Source organism: Euphorbia lathyris, chromosome 6 (assembly GCF_963576675.1).
Source record: "Euphorbia lathyris chromosome 6, ddEupLath1.1, whole genome shotgun sequence".
NCBI classification, from domain to species: domain Eukaryota; kingdom Viridiplantae; phylum Streptophyta; class Magnoliopsida; order Malpighiales; family Euphorbiaceae; genus Euphorbia; species Euphorbia lathyris.
Window position 1 is genome coordinate 30,234,629 of NC_088915.1, and position 22,612 is coordinate 30,257,240.

A 22,612-nucleotide genomic window follows, 5' to 3' on the forward strand; every position below is an offset into this window, starting at 1 on the left:
TTTAATGACAAAAGTACCCTCGGCCACGTCATCACCCTTGACGGAAATTCTACCGTTGCCGCGATTTTGGTAACGATGTCAACCACGAGGACCTGTTTGCAAAAAAAAAAAAAAAATCACAGGTACCACATCGCAAATCGGCGAAACCGCAAGGTAGTTATTTGTAATTAACCCTTAATTAATCAACAATGCAATAAATATCATCCAAAATTTAAAGTGTTTTAATATTAGATAAGTTAATTGAGTACGAATCTATCTCTAATGGGTGAAATAGTTTGGCACGCATCTACTATATCGATTTTTCCGGTTTATTAGATCCGGATGTGGCGACTCTAGACTTTTCAACTATCATATTTTTCATAATCACATTTTCAGCATCATGAAATCTCGCTACATTATTTCAAAAAAAAAAAAAAAAGTCTCGCTGCGACGATGCATTTCTTTTTTGACCCGTTAATATTAATGATTAACATCCATAGTAGATTATATTGATAGGCTTAATGCACAATTTTACCTTTCAATTTGTCAATTTCTAATGTTTTGACATCCTAAATTTTTGGTTAAACCTATCACACAACTTGTATGTCTTATAACTTCCACACACCACTTTGCCGAGTTGGCAATCTTAAAAACTGATATGTATTAGAATCCAACTTTCAAGAAATTCATTACATAAAAAACTAAATCAAGGAACTGTCCTGTTTGTGTACTCTTTATTTGTTCATTCTTTATATTTCTGAATTTTTTTAAATTTCGTTTAAAAAAGTTTTTAACATTAAAAATCTGCAGTTTTTATTGCATAGACTCTTCTTGATTTTGATGCTAAGATCTTTGATATAATTGAGACGTAAACATACGATTTCACCAAATATCTGTTCAATTTCATCAATAAATACGATGATATATACAAATTACAACAAAACAAACAGTAAAGCAACCTTAATTCCTAAGTTCGCAACTTTCTTTGATTTGCTTTGAGAGTGTCTTGCTACAGTTTATCACCAAAGAAATTACTAATCTATTTGATAAAAGAAAAGGAATAATTGTACTCAAAGGGAGGAGCAATTACACATCACAGTTGATTAGGTAAGAATTAATGGACTTTCTTTCTATTGAACAGTTGGTACTTTAAACTTCTTTTACATGATATGACAAAACTGAACCTAATCTTTAGCTCTTTACTTTCCAAAAATACATGACAAGAGGTGCAGCAAAAAAAGCAACTTCCCTACTAAACCAAACCAATAAAAAAAATGAAAAAACAAGCAAACAACAAGATGAGAGCTCAATGATACATTGGTGGCACTACCTCTATACTTCCTCACTCACCCTTGACAAATCTTAGTGAGTACAAAATTGAGATGTATCCAAGAGAAAAGAAAATAAATTGTCTAAGGACACTATGACACCGGCTAGTAGATAGTTAGCTAGCTCATTTCTCTTTTCTGGCTAAGGACTCTCCCTTTGACTCACTACCAGCACTTACCACATAACCTGCTCCAACCTGAAACGAACCATAAGACAATGATCAATAATCAATCAAATGAACTTCTGCCCGTCTGCAGCTTTTAGGGGTAGACAATACAGAGAGAGATTACCTGACAATCTTTCAATACAACTCGTTCTTGGAGCTGTACATTGCTGCAAATCACAGAACCTTGGATTGAACACCCATCTCCAACCGTAACATGGTTCATGATAACTGAATTAACAACCTGATACAATAGGCATATAAATAACAACGCTGAAACATGTCGAATTGCCTTGCCTTTCTGGGCTCACCAAAGATAGGCCAGTAAAAAATAAAAGTCATACCTTCACATTGGAACCTATCCGGCAGTGACGACCTATAACAGATCGTTTCACACTACACTTGTCACCCATTTGTGAACCTTCTCCCAGCATACAATGAGGTCCCACCTACAACAATCAAACTGCTTGAGCTATATTTCTTTTGTTCCAATTTACACACTTTTTTTTCAACAACAGACAAACTTGTTGCAGTGAATTCTATTCCCAGGTCACTGTAACACAATCTTCTCCAATATCTTCTGCATGAGTGAAGAATATTATATGAGATGGTAGACTTACAGTTGTTTTTGATCCATACTGTGCTGAAGGATGGATAATATTGTTATGAGCCGAGAATGAATAGCCAGACAGATGATTTGCTTCACCTATGACCTGATTCAGAAAAAAAAATTAAATAAATAAATAAATGCTCAATCTTTTTAATATAAGAAACCAAGAAGAGCCTCAGCCATTTAAACTTACATCTCGATTTATATCACAGAATGCTTGAATTGAATCTAGGCGTGCACAATATTTGCTGCTGCTTGCAATATAAGCACAACATTTATGATTTTTTCGAACAGAAGCAGAATCATTATGACCAGCTGCACAAAGTTTATGGAAGCTTGGTGTAGATGCATTGGCCAGTATTTCAGATACCACTTCTTGGTTGTTCGGCGAACTGATCTTGTCATTTCCGTTTTCTTCTGATTGAGGTGTACCATTCAACAAAACCTCAGACATCTGATACCCAGTAAATAATTTAATAACTTTCAGTTTTATATAAAAAAAAAAAAGGGCGGCCCGGTCGCATTACGCGTCCCCGCTGAGCGAGGGTCCGGGGAGGGGTCCCACCACAAGGGTGTATTGGGGGCAAGCCTTCCCTTGCCAATTTAATTGGCAAGAGGCCGCTCCTAAGACTCGAACCCGTGACCTCTGGTCACACGGCAACAACGTTTTATATAAATGATATAATTACCCAAAAGAAGAAAAAGAAAAGAGTAAAACAGAAGCTAGACTAACAAGCTGGCTGCGGACAAGGTAAGGCAGTAAATCCTGTTTTAAGCTTTGGAATCTATCCTTCTCATCTAAAACTTCTTGTAGAACAGACCTGAAGAACATAAACACGGAGGCATGATCTTAACAGACGCCTCAGGAAACGAACTTTCTGAAACCCAAGAAATGTTAAAAACACAAACCTCTTGAATGCATACATATGAGCATCCATAAGATCAGAACGTATTTCCATCTATTTACAAGGTAAAAGCAAATATCAGATAACCAAGCGAAATTTCTTAATCTAATCGCATCTAGTTTGGCATTGAAATTTCTGCATATATTAGCGCACTACCTTTGGAAAAAGATAACTGCTGAAAAAGGGAAAGGAAAGAAGTATCTTAGACCCGGATCTTTTAATTTTACACATAAAGCCCCAGATATTCGATTTGACACATTGAGGCCCTAATCAATTATAATCATTGTACATGTTGAGCCTTAGATGTGAATATTAAACTTGATTAAAAGTGCATAACCCATTTCATTTGCATTTGACATGTCATATTTTACAGTAAGAAAGCAAATTTTTATATATTTGAAGGGAGAGACAATGGATCTCTCTTCTAATGGTAGGATGATCTGTCAACAATGCAATATCAAATGCAAATGAAATGAGTCACACTCTTTTATTTGAGTTTCTTTTTGGTCGTGTTAATTAGGAGCTCAATGTGTGTGCTTATAAGTGATGGAGAGCTAAGTGTGTCAAATTGAAAGATTAGGAGCTTAGTGCATAAAATTAAAAAACGATCAGGATCTATAGCAATGCTAGGGTGAGGAGTCATAAACCATACATGGCAATGGAAAGCAAAGGCCACTTGGAGAAGAGAAACAATGGCAATGCAATTAACATTACATGAATCAACTATATTCCCATTAGTTGCCAAATAGTGGAAAAGGTTTGTTGGACATAATGAGACAGATGACCTTCTATTACCTGTCCAACTGCACGAAGGATACTCTTGTGAATTCGAATATCTTTCTCAACTTCAGCCCCTGCAAGAAAAATCAAGTTAAGGAAATAAACAATAAACAAATATATCTAAAACTGCAAACATTATACACTCTAAATATCCTACCTGTTGCTATATGTAATAGAAACTGTTTTGTGGGGTCCAGCCCAATGATATTGTATCGTCTTGGTTTCTTTACTTTTTCTTTTCCAGCAGTGGACCCTAAATCAGCAGATCCACCAACAGGAACAGAGCAAAGCATTGTAGTTACAACAGCATCATGTCGTCTGTGTGCAGCGGCAACAGCACCAGGAGGAACATCAGAAACAAGATCACCACTCACAACCTGAAGAAAAGAAATATAAACCGCAAACGTCAGCTATCAAACAATTGTTGATACCAGATACACGAACACCAAAAAGAATTAAATGCTAACCAGAATATCCTTTGCAGTCAAGTGGTGAGCAATGGCCTGAATAGCACCTGCAGTTCCAACATCCTCCGGAACAGCAGCAACCTGAAGTGTTGTTATTTAGCATTTCTAGTTTCTAGTTTCTTTCAATAGAATACTAATTAATATAAGAGCAGTATAATGAAGCTGCATGATTCAAAATTATCATTGCATACTGCCTTATCCTGCTAACAAAATGCATTAAATCAGCAGAAGACAAAAAAGAACAGTTTCTATACTTCAAGTTGCACAAAAAAAAAATGAAGCGTGTTCTTGATAATAACAGTTATAGGCTTTACAAGAAACACTGTTGCTGATCAATAGTAATAAGACGGCCCAGCTCATCATTCAAATAAATAAATAAATAAAAGCAAATTGGCTGAATCTTTCTATCACTAACAAAATATCCATGTGTGCTTAGATGAAAATGAAAAACGTTTATAGTATGGCATAGCTTGGGTCAGAAAATAGATATAAATTTGTCAAACTTGACATTGGGTAGATAGTTGACCAAATACAATGAACAACCAGGACCCAGAAGAAACACTTTCCAAAGAACTACATAACCCTGGCACCAACAGTTACTAATAGGGTTATAGATTAAGACTTGCAAAGTCAGATTGCAATTTAGAATCTTTATTGAAAAACTCATGATATAAGAGCTCCTATCAAAACAGTGTTTAGGCAAGTGTCAAAAGTCAACAGTTAATATTTGTTCTTCCAAATACCAACTTATAGAACTTGGAGAGTTATTTGAAATCCAGCAGTTGGCTGATCAGAACTGTAATCAAATAATAAGCTGACATTTGTTGCTATTAGCAGTTAGACTTGTAGCCACTAAGTCAAGCCATTTCTAACATCTAACCTGTAACTCCTAGCGCTATATACATATAGCAACCTGGCAATCCAAACAGACCTTCATCTTTCATGATATTTGAAAATGTGTAACACACACCATTACGACCAGAGACAAAGGAACAGTTATCATCATATCAATAAGAATAGACCATGAAAAGTACACTCAAGAAGAACTAGGTATTCCATGGAAACTGTTGAACCAAAAAGGACCCAACTAAAATAGATAATTTGATATGGTAAGAGTCTTAATAGTTCATGTCAGGTTAAAAATTATCAAACCAGATCAAAAGAGTTTGATTTGGTTTGATGACCAAACCAAACAGTACATTTTATTACTCCTTTTTTTGTATGCACGATTGTATCATTTATGTAATGCAATGTTTATTCATCATCATAAAAAAGTACAATATAAGTTAAAAAAAAAATAGAACACACGCACACAAACATATATATTGGCATTTAAAAGAACATAAGTTAACATGTAGTTTAATTTTATCAGTATAGCTTACGTCCATCAGACTTGATACAACAATAAGCACAAAATCTCATATCTATACTTCAATGTTTTAATTACACATATTTATATTTCTTTTTAATCAGTATTGCCGGTGTTCTCAACAAATATTCTTCTTTTTACTTAATTATATAATCCTACTTCTAAACCTTTCTGCCTCAATCCATCTAAAAACCAAGCAAAACAGTATATTTCAATTTAGTTCGGTTTACAATTTTACATATATTACATGAGAACCACTATTTCACTCTCAGTTTTCCCTGCATTGACCGGGACAGTTTACAGCGCCAATAAAGCACCATGCAATTCATGGCTGCATCTAATGCAAATCTTCAGAGTAAAATACTCACTATATGACCCCCAGTTAAAGAAGTGATTTACTGGTCACTTTATTCAAAAATTCAGTCATAAACAAATTGTTAGCTATGCAATCATAAACACAAAATACAAGCAGCTCAAGTCAAGGTTCTAGGATTGTGAGAAATTTGACATTTCTCAAGTCATTCATTTGATTACCATGCCATCAATTGGAGGTCAAGATTTTGTGATTTCTAAGATGGATACTCAGCTAATCAAAGTCAACAAATTTCATGCAAATAATAGGAATTAGTTGAACTCAAAGACTTCCTAAGCCATCAAAAGGTTTTATTTCTCACAAACTCATTCCTTTTTTGTCTTTTGAGAGTGTTTACCAATTATTACTTTACAGCTTGAATCACTGAAGAGAGTGTTATTGCAAACGTCAGTTTAATCACCTTCTTCCTCTTCATGTTGATGTATTGCATTTCAATTCTTCCAATTCCAGGAATTTTGACATCTTCAATAAGACATGGATGACTATTAAGGCAACTAATATTTTATTTACCATATCCTGTACTGACATCTACCCTTCCCACCCCCAATTATTCCACATGCTAAAACTCATCCCCAAAACCCTTTGATTGTCCTTTTTCTCCACCAAGACTTACCACCGCCAAATTAGGGGTTATACATCAAGCTAAAGACAATAATGTTGAGCATGGAATCTTTGGTTAACCAGATTCAAAATAATAATAATTGCGCAGAGAAAGAGGGGCCGAAAAGGAATGGGCAATGAATCATTGTCTTTTTCTTTTCTTTTTTCTCCCCACTGTGAGCTTTAAATTCCATAAGTTTTAACTTGAAGCATGTTTGTTAATCTTCAAAAAGAGATTTTCTGATGTTGAGTAGGAACCTATAGAACAAGGAAAAGGAAAAGTTCTAATACTTAAACCACACAAAACAACAATAATGGAAGTTAAATAATTAAAAAAAGGGTACAGCCACAGGCATCTGTATGCAAGCAGAAAAGGTAACACATTTCAGCTTCTCATAGCCAAACTTTCAGTTTCTTTTTCCAAGTCTCAAATGTTTTCCATCACGAAGACAGAAACCAAGAAGTATCTAAAAATATGCTAAATTAAAGCTTTATAGGGCGGCCCGGTCGCATTACGCGTCCCCGCTGAGCGAGGGTCCGGGGAGGGGTCCCACCACAAGGGTGTATTGGGGGCAAGCCTTCCCTTGCCAATTTAATTGACAAGAGGCTGCCCCTAAGACTCGAACCCGTGACCTCTGGTCACACGACAACAACGTTTTACCGTTGCGCCAAGGCTCGCCCTCTAAATTAAAGCTTTATACGAAGAAAATATAACCATTAAATCTGCAGCTTCCTAATATTCCTATTTTCTCTTTACAGAACGATGTTGCAGCATTTTTCCATGAATAAGGGCATGGTTTCCAGCACAAGGAGGAAAAATCCTCTGAACACTGTTGAGTTCAACAATCCAACAGTATCCATAACTAGACAGCAGTACATAGTTCATATGACATGAGTTTTATATGTATAGTTCATATAACATGAGTTGTATATGTAATAAATGTGAGTCATTCAAACGCATAAGGTAATAATACCATGGCAGAGGTTATCCAATCTTTCGTTCTGCCATAGACTAATTCATCCTTCCACAATAATTGCATATGATGTCTCTTCTCATTAATCTAGTGCCCAGAAGCAACAGTCTTATAGTACACTGTCAGGTTCCTCAATTAACAGGTTGCAAAGTTCCATGTCTTAAAATATCTCAACCTAATAATCACTTGATATGATTACCAATTTCCCCCTTTGCATGTTACAACTAATTTGTTATCAGCTAAGCAATAACACAACCTTTCTCACATTTCCAAACGAGAAGAAATCACACTCTTAAAAAGTTCATGGATAAAATCAAATGATTCACTGAACTATATAAAAAAGAAATTAATGTAAGTACCTCAACATGAAGACGATCAACATAAGCACCCGATATCCAAGCACCAACGCTAAGAGCAGCATCCTGCCCTTCAACAACCTATGCCACAACATATACAGAAAAACGAAATTATAAAGGTAGAAACCCTAAAACCCTACGAAACAGAATTTACTTTCATATCTTTAAGAATCGAACCTAAAATTAATTATTTTATTTGTGAATATCCCTTGATACGAAACTTTTGATTTACTTTTTCCTTTCATTCTATTCCACTACTAATTCCGCAGAAGTAACACAAAACACAACCGACAAAAAAAAGGATGATACCACAATAAGATCCTTGAGATTGGAGAGTTCCAATTGCTCCAAAACGTAAGAAAGAAGCGGTCGGTTTGCCACCGGAAGCAGAGCTTTTGGAACCTCCTGCATTGAAAAAGAAACAAAAAATTAGTTACTAATTCTCCTAGGAAAACCAATGGAGAGAAAATAAATGAAATAAGACCTTAGAAACCAGAGGAACCAATTTCTTCGAAGTGCCACCAGCAAGGATTACAACTTGGAAATCCATTATATTAATTTGATTCTTAGAGAGAGCAACAATATAACTGGGTCGGTTCTTTTCCACTTTGTTAAGGTGAAATTTTATGAATATTGGCCTGGTAATGGTAATGGTAATGGTAATGGTAATGAAAATGGGAAGAAGAAAGGGAAGGGGCAGATTGTCTTTATTGTTACAGTTGATTTGCGAACACTGAAGAAATGCTATTGCACTTGACTACCTCCACTTAGTTTCTGCCTCCGGTTTTTTATTATTATTTACTTTTTATCTATTCAAATTTGTGAAATTTCGATCATGTACTTGGTAAATTTATAAAACTGACCTAAAATTAGAGTTTTTTTACATATTTATACCTATTACAATACTTCCTACTAAACATTTTCAAAATTGATTTTTCCGAATACTCTCACTATATATATATATATATATTATCACTTAATATATTTTGTGCAAACATAATTTGGATGAAGATAACTTCGAAGCGATTTTAGTACCACTTTTACTGTGATTTTTTGTGCGATTTCTGCATTTTAGTACCATTTTTGCTACGATTTAAGGCAACGATTGAAAAAAGGGAAGTTTTAATTTTCATACATATTTATGGTTTAGTTTAGACTTTTGATGTGATTCGGAATTTACTAGTTTAGGATTTAGGGTTTAGGTTTAGTAGTTTTTCTAATGATTTATGAACTTATTAGGATTAGACTTTGTTCTTTTTTACTTAATTTCAGCATCAATAATTTAAATTCAATAATTTATCATTATTTATTATAATTATAATTATTTATATATAATTTATTATTATTTTTATAATTTATATATAATTTATAATTTAATATTATTTATATATAATTTATCATTATTTATTATCATTATAATTATTTATATATAATTTATTTAATTTATCATTTATCATTTTTAATTATAATTATAATTATTTATATATAATATATAATTTATCATTATATATACATTGATGACATTGAAATTAACTTCCAAAAATAATCTCAAAAGCACTATAGTAAAAAATATGAATGCAAACCTAATACCCATTCAGATTGATGTATTTATACTAGATTCTCTAACCATCTTTGTAATATACGAAGAGTCTAGGATTTAGTGTTCTTTAATGCATTTATTGCATATTCTTCAGGTTTGCCCGTTAGTGTCATTAATGAACCATTTAATAGTACTGATTATGGAGGTTCCTATAAAACGGCTCAGTGGTAATGATGGCGTATCAGCCATAAATAGCGTATCTATCCCCTTTTGGCGAGTCTGGTCTTCTCTTGGCGTATCTGGTCCATGTGGCGTATCTAGGCTTATCTGGTGTATGTTTTATCTTCGTATTTGTGATTTTTGCCATGTGGTCGTGCTTTGTACAAATAGGTCCTTTTATCTGTGGGTTTTACTATTTTGCCCCTGAGATAACATGCGGATGTTATCAGAACCCCCCCAATACCATTTAAGTCCTTTAGGGCTTTTCGCCTTCATGGCGTGCTTGTGCATTGGTTGCGCTGTTTGGGCATGTTTTTCTTTGTCATTCAGAGGAAGATATGTGGCATGTCTATACCCAGTTCCCTAGGCACCAACACACTTTCTTTTATAAGGGTGGACTTTTGCTTTTTTAGAATTCTTACTTCGTCTTCTTCTTTGCTTCTTGCTCCCAGAATTCCTTCTCTTTGATCTCAAACCTTCATCTTCGATTTTCTCTTTCCATGTAAGCGCCCCTTTCCTATTGACAACTTCTCGTACTTCATTCGTTTTGAATATGAGTATAGATTCTTCTATTGAGTCATCTAAGAGGGCTTTGAGTCTTGAGGAGGCCCAAAGGGTACCTCAGAACATCCATGCGCCTCCTCCAGCCACAACTCTGGTTGTTACGGTGGAGGCACCTAATCCCCTTTATAGGAAGAGGGAAGAAGCCAGTTCTTCGGCCCCCAAAAAGAAGAAGAAGGGAGCCAAGGCTCCTAAAATGGAAATTGCCGAGTCGAAAATTGACTTTGGGGTGATAGTTACTTTGAAGAGTCTGTACCATTGGCTGCAAGCAGCATAGTGCATAGTCTTAGGGCCTTATCACCGTCCTGCTCAGCCCCCAAAGAGGTGCTTCATGGTGTATCAGAGCCATGTAGAAAGGGGTTTTGAACACCCAGTCTCCAAGGTGGTAGGCAATATTTTAGATTTTTTTGGAATTCCAATCTACCAGCTTTATCCTAATAGGTGGTTGGATATCGTATGTGATTCGTACCTTGCGGCGAATCTAGGAATAGGTTTGATTCTGCGGGTCTTCCATTCTCTGCATACGCTAACCAAGCGTGAGGTGAAAGATCACCTCACCTTCCAACGGGTGAAGGGTTATTCCCCTTGTAACTGTAAAATGTCGAACGTCCGTAACTAGGGAAGCACATATTTTTTCATTAAGGAGGCGAAGGGTGTTTCTTTAGGGTTTTCCTGGTCTTGGAACTATAACCCTAAGGAACTGGTGAATAGAAATTTCACCCTGAACCCTGAGGAAGAGAGTGTCGTGAAACTGATGAGGTCCATCAAGGCAAATTTTTGGACATATGACCAAGTTTTAGAGTTCAATAAGGCAGTTGTCCCTCTAGTGGAGATTCGTGGGGCTGCTCTTTATTACCGTTCTTATAAAGAATTTATTGAAGGTATGTTTATTTCCCCTTCTGTATATCTAACACTTTTTCATCCATTGGCAGGGAATCGGCTAATGCAGATTCTCTGATTGCAGAACGTACGTATGAAACAAAGGAAAGCCCAGGTGGCTCTAGAGAAGGCTAAAGCGGCTTCAGATAAGAAGGAGGGAAAGCGTTCGGCGGCTGAGGCCGAGATCGTACCTTATGCCAAGAAGCTCAAACTTAGGCTTTATCCATTGGTGAGAAAACGCCTCTCCTCCATCCCGCGGCACGGGCGGCTCTTCTTCGGTGGATGGCTTTGTTTCCAAGTCTTCAAATGTGTCTATTTTGGCACCCACTTGTTATAAACTGGTAAGTGTTTTTATCATTCCACTTCATTTTTAGACTTCTTTTTTTATGCTTAACATTTTTCTTGTCTTTGTAGCTGGAGAAGCCAAATCTTGGCGAATACTGGTGTGCCAAATATGGTCAGTCTTTGACCTTGGAATCTGACATCGTGCTCAATAATATGGATGAGGAGATCCGTCAAATTCCAAACATTCATGTGAACTGGAGGAAGTATCCGCCATCCAGCCATCTAAAGCAGGTCAAGAGAAAAGCCATGGCTGCGCATCTTGTGAATCTTTAATTTTAGCTTTTCATTTTTCAACTCTTTAACCATATGCAATCTGTTGAGATGGGTCTGTTTGAAGGTGTAGCCCATGAGGCTCATGTTAAAGAGCTCGAATCAGAGTTGGCAAATCAGAAAACAAACAATGTCACTACCCGAGCTATAATGGATTCCTTGGAGGGAAAGATCCAGGCTAAGCTGGCACAAGAAAAGGCCAATTATGAGAAGGTTAAGGATGAGCTAGTATTGACAAATGTTTCCCTAGAGGCGGCTGGGAAGGGGCATGAGCAAGATAAAATCAATCTAGAGAGGGCATGTGGTCTTCACATATACTACTATGGCGAACGGATATGCGTCGTTGTCAAAAGAGACTATCCGGGGCTGGGCTTTGAGGATCCTGAAGTCAATTTCCCTTCCATCAAAGAAACTCTTTACTATGATACCTTGGCGAATACTTCTAAGGTCATATGAAGAAATTTTAGTGACTACATGTCTAAAAGCTTCGCTGGATGTGGAGGGCAAAACTTCAGAGCTTTCCACCAATAATGCTGAAGATGTCATAATCATTGACCCAGAAGTTGCGGATGCCAAGGATACACAAGATGCCATGTCACATCCGTGTCCTTAATTTTAATTATTATAGCCTAATATTATGTTACACTATATTTATTGATTGGAGAGTTAATTGGATATTATAGATATAGTTTGGAGACTAATTTCAAGTTTTAAGTGTAAAATTAAAAGTTCAGGGTAAGTTTTAAAGGAGACTAGATCTTAGAGTGACCAAAATGGATATTATCCACTATTGGGAACGCAAATTACATACATCAAGGCATGCATTTCGTGCCATTCTCCAATACTCTTTTTTTGGAAGAATTCACAAAGGTTGTGATCATCTCCATCTCACCCTCTCCATTCAAACTCTCAAATATACCCAACGGCAATGATTATTTGATTTTCGGAGATTGAACCGTCCGATTGAGCTGAACTTTTTACAGTAGCTTCTAGACATTCTAATACACATTGTGGTCGGTGTGATTTTGATTTGGATATTCCTACATGGGGTTCGACCTAGGCAGATTATGGTGGTGGATTTGAGGTTTTAATATGTTTTTCTCTCAATTAGTGCTAAAGTAAGTAACTATCAACTACCCTTTAAAGTTTTTATGTATATATATATATATGTATAAGTCACTCTATATTTTCCAGAAATTAAATTTTTATGGTGATTTTTGACATGTATTTGATTAATTGGAGTTTTTATGGTTTAGTTGTTAACATGAGCTTAAAGTTAAGTTTAAGTAATTATATATGTATTTGCATGTCAATTTCAATCTATAATATATGTTTATGTATATATGATTTAAGTTTGGTTTTGATGAACTTAGTATATTTGATTAATATTTGTGTAAGATTTGATATTTTGAAGAGTTAAAATTTAAAGAAAAGTGTGTTGAGAAACTTTATTGATAATTGATTTATGAACAATGTTATATTTATATATTAAGTGATTTTCTATAAATTTATTTCTCAAAGTAAATTTTAGTTTTAATTAAAGATTGTTAAAGTTGCAATTTTGATGAATTTATGATTTATTGAAATAAAGTATATTTTTAAATTATTTATTGATGATTTTAGTACAATAATGATTATGATGGAATATTTTAAAGAATTGATTGAGTAAAGGTGTTGATAAAACTTTATGATGTTTGTTTATGAGTTATATATATTTAGGTAAATAATTATAAAGTCCTTACGTTTTTTCTTAACATACTAGTAGGTCCATCATATTATTATAAGGTCCTTAAGTTTTATTTTAATCAACTCTTTAGTCATTCTATCTGTTTTTGTAGATGAAAGTCTAAATGGCCCCTAGTTATTTATATAAAAAAAGCTTATCTTTTTAATGCCAAAATTTAATCTAAATAGTTTTAATAAAGTTTATAAAGTATGTATACACCACAATTTATATAATGTCTTTAAACTAATATTAAATACTAATAAAAAAAATTAAAAATCATATTTTTTTCTTCATTTATAAAATTTATTAGAGATAAATAAAGATTACTTTTTACAAAATTTATATAGTTTTGCTCATATTTTAATAATTTTTGAAATACTTTTCATTTATTTTTTAGTCAATAAATTTTTAGACAAATTATATAAAATTCAATAAATTAATTAGTCAATATTATAGAGATTATATAGGAAAAAAGAAGAAAAAAACATAAAATAGGAAAAATAGATGTTTTATTATTAAAACATAAAGTAAAGGGTAATTTTGGTATTTTGAAATTTATTTTGTATAATTTGACCATTGACTCAAACATAAGGACTAAGGAGTTGATGAACACAAAAACTGAAGGACTATATAATTATTTCTAAAAACAAATGGACTGACTAGTGTATTAAGTAAAAACTCATGGACCTTATAATTATTTACCCTATATATTTTGAGATATATATATATATATATTTCTGATTTTAAATTATATTATGAAATTATAATATTTTCAGTATCCATCAAGAGTAATCCGGGTAGGTGGTTTTTATTAAAGTCCGTATTTAGTGAGAAATACGGCCTGTGTACACAGTTGAAAGACCTATCGGGTATGGCAAAGAAGTGTTGAGTAAGACCACGGGGCTAGGCAAATTATGAGATATCTCGATTCTATTATATTGTGGGGATTGATACATACGGGGATTATCTCTCAGATGGATACGGTCTATAAAGTATTTTATTGAGATACAGTTTATGCAGTATTTTATTGAGATACAGTTTATAAAATATTTATTGAGATACAGTTTATGAAGTATTTATCGAATACGATTTATGAAGTACTCATCGAAATACGGTTTATGAAGTAGTTATTGATTTACGGTTGATTTGAGTAAATGGTTAATCGCAAACCTATTTATTATGTATAGTTGAGATTTTAAACAAATAAAATATATATAACTATTTTGGATATGAGTTTTATATTAAGTGTTTTGATACAGTGATTTACGTTTTGACTATGTGTGGTATTTTGAGAAATGATAGCTATTTTAAATTGCATATTTAGTTAAAGATACTATTTTGAGTATTTTATTATGGTTTAATCCATAAAAAGATCATTTTTAAGAATATAAATTTTATGTGATGCATTTTGAGAATTTAATATATATATATATATATATATATGGGGTTGGTTTTAATGGTGAGCACTAAATTATCTCCATGTGTGGTGAGCAATTAATATCCATTGGATCAAGATCTAATGGTCCATAATTTAAGTTGGCATTTAATATTAAAAAGGTTTTACCTGCTGACATGTAGGTTGTAATTTAAAACCTTGTGCATTTTAAAAACCGAATTCTCTCTCATCAATTAATATCATCTTCTCTTTCTCTTTCTAAATTAATGCATAACGTTGAATTGTGCAACCAAAGGAATACGATTTCTCTCTCATGGCAGCCATTGACGATGCTAAATCAACCTTAGGCAAACTTTTTTCGACCGGAATCAATCTCAGGCAGTGTCAAAATGATCGGAATTAATCTCAGGCAGTCTCAAAGTGATCGGAATTAATCTCAGGCAGCCTCTATTCGACCAGAACTAATCTTAGTTTTAGATTAATCGTTTACCACTCTATTTCAATCCTCATTGATAAATAAATGGATTGAAAATGCAATGTAAAAAAATGTTGTTTCGATATCATATTAGAGAATATACATAAGAGGTTGTCTTATTATCAATCAAATATGAAGCATAGCCGAAATTCCAGTCATCTGTGTCATTTGGATATGAGTAAATATTTGTGATAAGTAAACAATGTAAAACAAAATTGATGTATTATAATTTGGTGTTACCTTTTAGCGTATAGAATATATTGTCAAACGAAGATGTCTTCTTATGTGTTAAATACTAAAAAGAAGATGTCTTCTATAGAATAATTCATATATACAAACTGTTATAAATTTGTGTTTAACACAGCCTGTGGAAATTGACACAACCAAATGATAATTAAACAAACATAAATTTGTAACACAGATTGATCGCCGAAACAATTGTTTTCACATAGTATGCCAAAAATATCTAGTTACTGTTTGTCAAAATATATATTTACATTTGACAAAGTATTTTTTGCCATCTTCCATATGCCATAGCATAATCTATAGCTTGTTGCAGTTTAGCCATTCGCCCATCATCCTCTCGAATGGGATCTTGACCGATTCGTTCCCTCTGGATGAATTCTGCAACGTGTTGTGCGCGTGATAGTCTTTCCAAATAGGTTACAAAACCTCCATTTGGCTCTGCAAATTGCATTATTTTAGTTAGATGAACATTTTGGTAAATAAAGTACATAGATATTGACAGAAAGCTTTACCTAGATAATTGTCCAATCTGTTCTTTGAATCAAATGTTGTGGGGTAGATGAAATTGTTTGGCTACAGAATCCAACAAATGAAATTATAATGCATCATAATACAGGGTAATTGTAATAAAGATGGTACACTTACAGAATTCAGTAGTGACTTGTATGGTGAATCATCTATCAACACATTATTTGAAGCATTGAATTATGGATAGCTATCCCAAACATGCTTCAAATCTTTAAACATTATACATTTTTTATCACGGGGGCCAAATGTGACATTTGTTACAACACAATGCTCTTGACCCTGAAAATCAAACAGTGTAGTAAACTATTATATAGGAAACATGAATATTTCAATAGTTGATGTTGGAACGGAAAAGAATCCTAAAAGTTGGAAACAATTGTCTAACCCAAACAAACAACATTTGAACTTCATCAGCCAATGACATTCTAATTTTTGGAAGAATCTTGTCAATGTTTTTCCTGGAAAACACATAAAAAGACACTATAATTATAAAGTATTCAATGAACTTAAGAAGAATGTAAAAAGAGGATCAAATGTTTAGAATTCAATGAACCTTATAAGAATGTGAAAAATACCTCATCTTTGATGACCAAATTGCAACCGTAAAATTATCAAAACAGAATTTCATGAATGGAGTGATATGTGGGCGATGGCGACCGGTTCGCGAGCATATAAGTACCCCATTCAAGTCTAAAATCAGAAGCTTCTTCATTGTACAAGAGGGTGTCGGTAGTTCAGCTTCAGGATAAGTTAACAGCATCAGAACATTGCTGTCATCATCAACTTTTTCCTCCATTGTTTTCTCCTTTTCTGGCTGCTCCACCGTCCGGAATACAATCCCATACTCATCCTCCTCTTCTTCGTCAGACTCTTCGGGTCTTGGCTCATCAGCCTCTAACGTATCCTCTGAACCCTCCATCTCCACACCACCCATCCCAACATCTTCATCTTCAAAATCAAAACAATCCATCCCAACATCCAGACTTTCTATGTCATCATCCACAGGCCCATCGCCTTCCAGCTCAACCTCAACATCCTCGTCATTCCCCACGTTCCTTAAATATGTTTTTTTTATCAAACACAATTTCATCTTCAGCTCTGACAAATTTGGAAAGGACCCAGCCTCTATTACTCGTCATAGTTGCCATACTTAACAAGTATAGAGCATCCATGAGATTTGTATTGACTGACCGGTTATCCCTCACAGTCACAAGAACATTGTAATGTTCAAAGACTACCGTCAAAAGATTACCATAAGGTAGATGGATTTTCCTTTGACGGTCTTCTTAACCGCTATGAACCTGTTCAGTATGTGATAGATAATCTGTTGAGCAAAATTCATCTGTTTCCCCTTTAACAGATGCCACAAAATAATCCTTTCGGCTAATGGGCATTTTTCCCTGCTACCATACTTAGGTAGCAGTGTTTTTATCACCACTTGACGTAAAAATTGGGCATGAGCCGTCATGTTTATCGTGGCAATGGGTAAACCAGACTCGTGTAGGACTTCCTTTATGAAATGGGTATCATTATACCCCTCCCATTCTATTTTTTTATCAGCTGGGTTTTTAATGCAAAACCCATCCTCAACCGAAGGCATATCAAAAAGTTCATTTAACAAAGCAGTGTCTATTTTGATCTTAACGTTTTTTACACTAGAAGATATCTCTGTTCCCCTGTTATTCCTATGAAGGTTTCTATAGAATTCCTTAACCAATTCATCGTATGTGTTGACTTTAAGAGTCAACAATTTCCTCAATTTTAAATGCTCAATGTAAGGAGAAACATCAAAATCGATTTTTTTCAGGGATTCAATATCAACGGGCATACCTTTGAGCACAGGCATACTATCCAGCTTCGCCACTCTATCTCTGGTACTAGATGTTCCGGCATTGCAAGTTCTATGCCTTTTTACAGCCTTGTTCTTCCTCTTAGGTTGCAATGTCTGCTTCCCCTTGCTTCGTGAACCAGCTGTACTCTGTCTTGTCTTAACCATTGGAGCTTGAAATTGGAGCTTGAAATTTGAAGATTTAGAAATGAAGGATGATAAGAAAATCTGTGTAGTGGTAAGGAAAAATCGATGCCGTCGGTGATGAAGTTAGGTTTCGGTATTGGGAATTTGTCGAGGATTTTGATCGGAAACAATGGCGTTCCTATTTCTCCAGGATTAAACAAACCCCATATAACACGTGTTACAATTTAATTCGAGAGAAGTATCACTAAGACGGTCTACTGTAGCGGTAAGTTTGGTGATCTAAACAAGCCGACCCGTTTTCGACCCCAACGTCGCGCTCCTTTTTGTATTTTTTCGCAGATTATTATATAAACACGTTAAAACATATTAATTAGCAATCGCATTAGTAAATGTTCGTAGATCAATTGGTTAGCAACTACCATAAAAATCATTTGGTCCTGTGTTCGAAACCGGCCAGTGGTATTTTTTTTAATTGGTTTTAAAAATTATTTTAAATGCATTTTTAAAAAGAAATAACAATTAGAAGACGTCTTCTTATTTGTACTTATTTATAATGCATCCAAATTAGCTACTTTTTGAAAATTATCACTTTTAATCGTTCGAATTGGGTATTTATATTCAAATTATTTTGTTAATTAATTAAACGTCTTGTTTATATACATTTTATTTTAATGCATTAATTTATAATTCATTCAACTCAGGTATTACTTGCAAATTATAGTTTGATAATTAAGGTAAAGTCTATTGTTACTTTGTTTTTAACAAGGTAACTCTTGCTTTGTGTGTTTTCACTATTGGATTAATTTTCTAATCCATCATCCAATGGTGAAAACACACCAAGTAATGGTACTTTGTCAAAAACAAAGTAACCATAGAAGGCACCTTGATATTAAATGTATTTTTTTATGAATTAATATTTGGTATTATATGAATGGTTAATTTTTTGTAAAAATTAGCAATTGTTATCATTATAATACAAATTGAAATATATGTAACCTAGGTATTACTTGAAAACTAAGTTATCATCCAATAATGAAACTAAGAAATAAAATATTGAAAATCAATGTTTCATATATATTATTGAAATTTAATGTCTTACAGTAAGTCAAGACACACATAATTAAGAATATGAAACTTATTAAAGCATTTTTCACAATCAAATGCTTTTGTGGATCTACATCTTCTTGTCTTTCCCTTTATCCAGCTTCTCGTCATTAGTTTCCATCTCCTGATAATCTGACTCCAAACAAAGACGCATTGAATCATGCAAAATATCTAAGGATACGACGATGGACTTGATGCATGTTAAGAATTCAGCTGTATATTGACGCATATGTTTCTTGACACACTTTTGAACAGCATCTTCAATTTGATTTATCGGAAATGGAGTAGCACCCAACGGATTAACACCGTCATCAGTCTTCCCAATAATAAGCTTCCTGGATGTATTCCCTTCCTTCACACCCAACTTTTGCTGACCCTTTTTCTTCTTTTGCGACGAAGGCCCCACTGATTCTTTTTTAGACTTTTCTACTTTTATTTTTTTGAGTGGAGAAATTCCTTCATTAGGATCATCTTCAAATAGGCATGGATGGAAATTGTCTTAATTTTTGGAAGGCTCTTTGGAAGGCTCTGCTGAATCGTCCAGTATTACCAAGTCCATATTTTAAGAGCGAGTATAACATTTCGAGAGCCTTACATACTCCTATTTATATAGAAAATTTCGAAATTAATGTACTTAATTTATAAAGTCTATTCATAATCACACTTAAATACAGAGACGTCTTTTCATTAGATGTATCCGTTTTGTATTCAATGTATTAATATTTTTTTTAAATGCCATTATGTTGGTATGGTAAATGTAACTGAATACAGATCGTATTGGATTCAATGTATTCGTGAAATAAAAGCAGTTTTCAGTTACATGTAGTGTGCATTTGAAAAGGTGTGTTAATCTATATAAATAGTCTCTTACCATGCATACCATTTCACATATCACTATCAAAGTGTTGTAATCACTGATAAATATGTCAGGAGAGAATCTTGGTAACGTGGCAGGTGAGTCCTCAGGTAAAAAGAGAAAGACGTGCGAAGATAGTGAGGGTAGTGATGATACTCAATTGGGAGTTTATTATGAAAGTGTTCTAAATGGAGTACAAGTTGCACTCAAGCGCGGAGACAAGGATGAAATCCTAAAATTCATGAAAGTTGTTTCATCTGCATTAGTGTTTCTCTCTGATTCAATGGCTGATTATTTTGAGTCAAAAATGGAGGAGAATGAGAAATTGGTGAAGAAGCTGGAAGATCTGAAGGCAAAAATTAATGCTGCACATAATGTGAATGTGGATTTAAGAATAGATAAACTGTGATGTTTTTGTCTTTTACTTTATTTTATTGTTTTTTTATGGATCTTTTTTGTTGTTGTTTTACTTATGTTTACACAGTTCTTTTTCATTTTCAATAATAGTACTATGATTTTCTCTATCATCACAATCTCACTAATATTGAAATATTATGTTTTTTTTATATTTATTAAGTGTAAATTATTGATGTCAAAATTAAGGTTTATATTATGTTAAATCAATCAAATATAATTAAACTTTTCATGTTAAACCAATTATATAACGAATTGTAATATGAAGAAACAGATGTTTTAGGTATTTCCAAATTATATTTGAGTAGAATAATATTTTGACAACCCAAAAAAAAAAATTGAGCTACGGAAAAAAATTAGTTCATAAAATTACACCTACGATATCCTTTATTAAATATTAATTATTACAAATCTTAATTAAATATAATTAAACTTTTCATGTTAAACCGACTATATCACGAGATTATAATGTACTTCAAAATTACAAGTTTTTAGATGTAATATGAAGTAACAGATGTTTTAGGTATTTCCAAATTATACTTGTTTCACTACACAATTAATTTAACAATTTAAGCACCAACACATTTTCATTATCCATATGCAAATCGTACTTTAAAATTACAAGTTTTTAGATGTAATATGAAAAAACGGATATTTTAAGTATTTACAAATTTTATTGCCTCACTACACATAAAATAGAGAAAAGCTATCCGGATAGAATTTATCCGGATAGAAGGGATAGAAAAAAAATCCTACCAAAATGCCCTTTTGAAATATTTTTATTTTGTTTATTTTTATATTCTATTAATGATTCAATACTACTAGTACATTAAATACTATTTTAGTTTGTGAGTTCCCATGACTACAAATATATAAACGAAAATATAATTTTATTTTATGAAGGGTAATTATGATATTTTAACTCATTCTATCCATTCTCTCCCCATTTTTTCTATCCATTTAGCAGTGTCCCATAAAATATACTCAAATCAAATATACTCTTAAATGCAATTATTAATATAAACTTCAGTAGATAAGAAATTATTTTGCATTAAAATAAAAACTGTGTTTACGGTATCTCACAAAACAACAATATTAAACAAAGCAAACATAACATGTGTAGTTGACTATTCCAACCTATCCAATACTTTGTTCATCTTGTTAAAAGCCTTCAACGTCTCCTTCGCCTCCTCAACTTCATCCTTCAACTCCTCAATCTCTTCCAATTCGGATTTTATATATTTAGCCGCTGACTCATACATCAATTTTGTGGCAGATGCAATCACCTGCATGAAGTCTATTATTGAATCTGCATCTCCTTCCACGAATGAATCATTAAAACTTGTAATCATGTTTGAAAAATCAGCCAATGCTTTTGTGGCATCGGTATCAGTAACATCATCCTTCTCTCCCATAATGTTTCCAATCTGCTTTTCAAACTTATCCATATAATATGAATTATATTTGAAGATGAAATGATAAATGATTGATAAACTTTGATAGCCAATGTTATACTTTAAATGATTTCCATCGATTCAAGCTTATTTATACTACTACTAAAAATTCTTTTCAAATTTCTTGCATACAATAATAAATGCAATGTCGATTTTATGCCATTAATATGACAGTATAATAAATGCATGATAAGTTAAAAATTTGAAACGAAAGAATACTGGAAGACGTCTTTTAATTATTTTCTGTCTTTATATGATGCATCTGTCTGAATTATTGAATATAGATTCATTATGGATATCGTGTAATCATATCTTCTAGTTAAATTATTATTACTATATTACTTGTTTAAGTTATTACTAGTATATTCAATAATGGAGAATGGGAGATGACTGATGTAACTGGTCATCCTCAATTATTTTACCACTTTTATACGTAAAGAGTTGCAGCCTTTTTTTGATATTCCTTTCATTGATGATGGGAAACTGAAGAGTCTCCAACTGCATTGACATTTACATATAAATAACTGAAATGAAACTCTTTTCTGTGTTATGTATTCTAAAAAAAACTATTAAACTACTTGTGGAGAATCCACAAATTAGGCGAGACATATATACCTTCAAGAGAAGAAAAAATGTTTGAAGAACTAATGTCTAAACTTTCTGGGCTGCAATAATTACTCATTTGTATAATTGTACCCCAGGGAGCTTTGACATCAGTT

The 22,612-nt window shown here is 33.3% G+C and overlaps 1 protein-coding gene across 1 annotated transcript; it reads right to left on the bottom strand.

The window, feature by feature from the left end:
• Positions 1 to 1,082: 1,082 nt before the first annotated feature.
• LOC136232929 (uncharacterized) lies at positions 1,083 to 8,656 on the bottom strand. The gene is made up of 13 exons (XM_066022412.1): positions 8,390 to 8,656; positions 8,215 to 8,310; positions 7,909 to 7,986; positions 4,234 to 4,314; positions 3,924 to 4,143; positions 3,782 to 3,840; positions 2,991 to 3,040; positions 2,815 to 2,902; positions 2,275 to 2,535; positions 2,092 to 2,184; positions 1,816 to 1,920; positions 1,599 to 1,715; positions 1,083 to 1,504 (listed from the first exon to the last, which is right to left on the bottom strand). The coding sequence occupies exons 1-13, from the start codon at positions 8,453 to 8,455 to the stop codon at positions 1,433 to 1,435; spliced, it is 1,386 nt and encodes a 461-aa protein (XP_065878484.1). The 5' UTR covers positions 8,456 to 8,656; the 3' UTR covers positions 1,083 to 1,432.
• Between the last annotated feature and the right edge of the window lie 13,956 nt (positions 8,657 to 22,612).

Excerpts from the sequence above, each read along its gene's own strand:
- LOC136232929 (XM_066022412.1), bottom strand. The coding sequence starts at position 8,455 with ATGGATTTCCAAGTTGTAATCCTTGCTGGTGGCACTTCGAAGAAATTG. Across the intron at positions 7,987-8,214 it reads ATCTCAAGGATCTTATTGTG|GTTGTTGAAGGGCAGGATGC; the intron begins GTATCATCCTTT and ends GTTGTGGCATAG. Across the intron at positions 4,144-4,233 it reads TGACTGCAAAGGATATTCTG|GTTGTGAGTGGTGATCTTGT; the intron begins GTTAGCATTTAA and ends TCTTTTCTTCAG.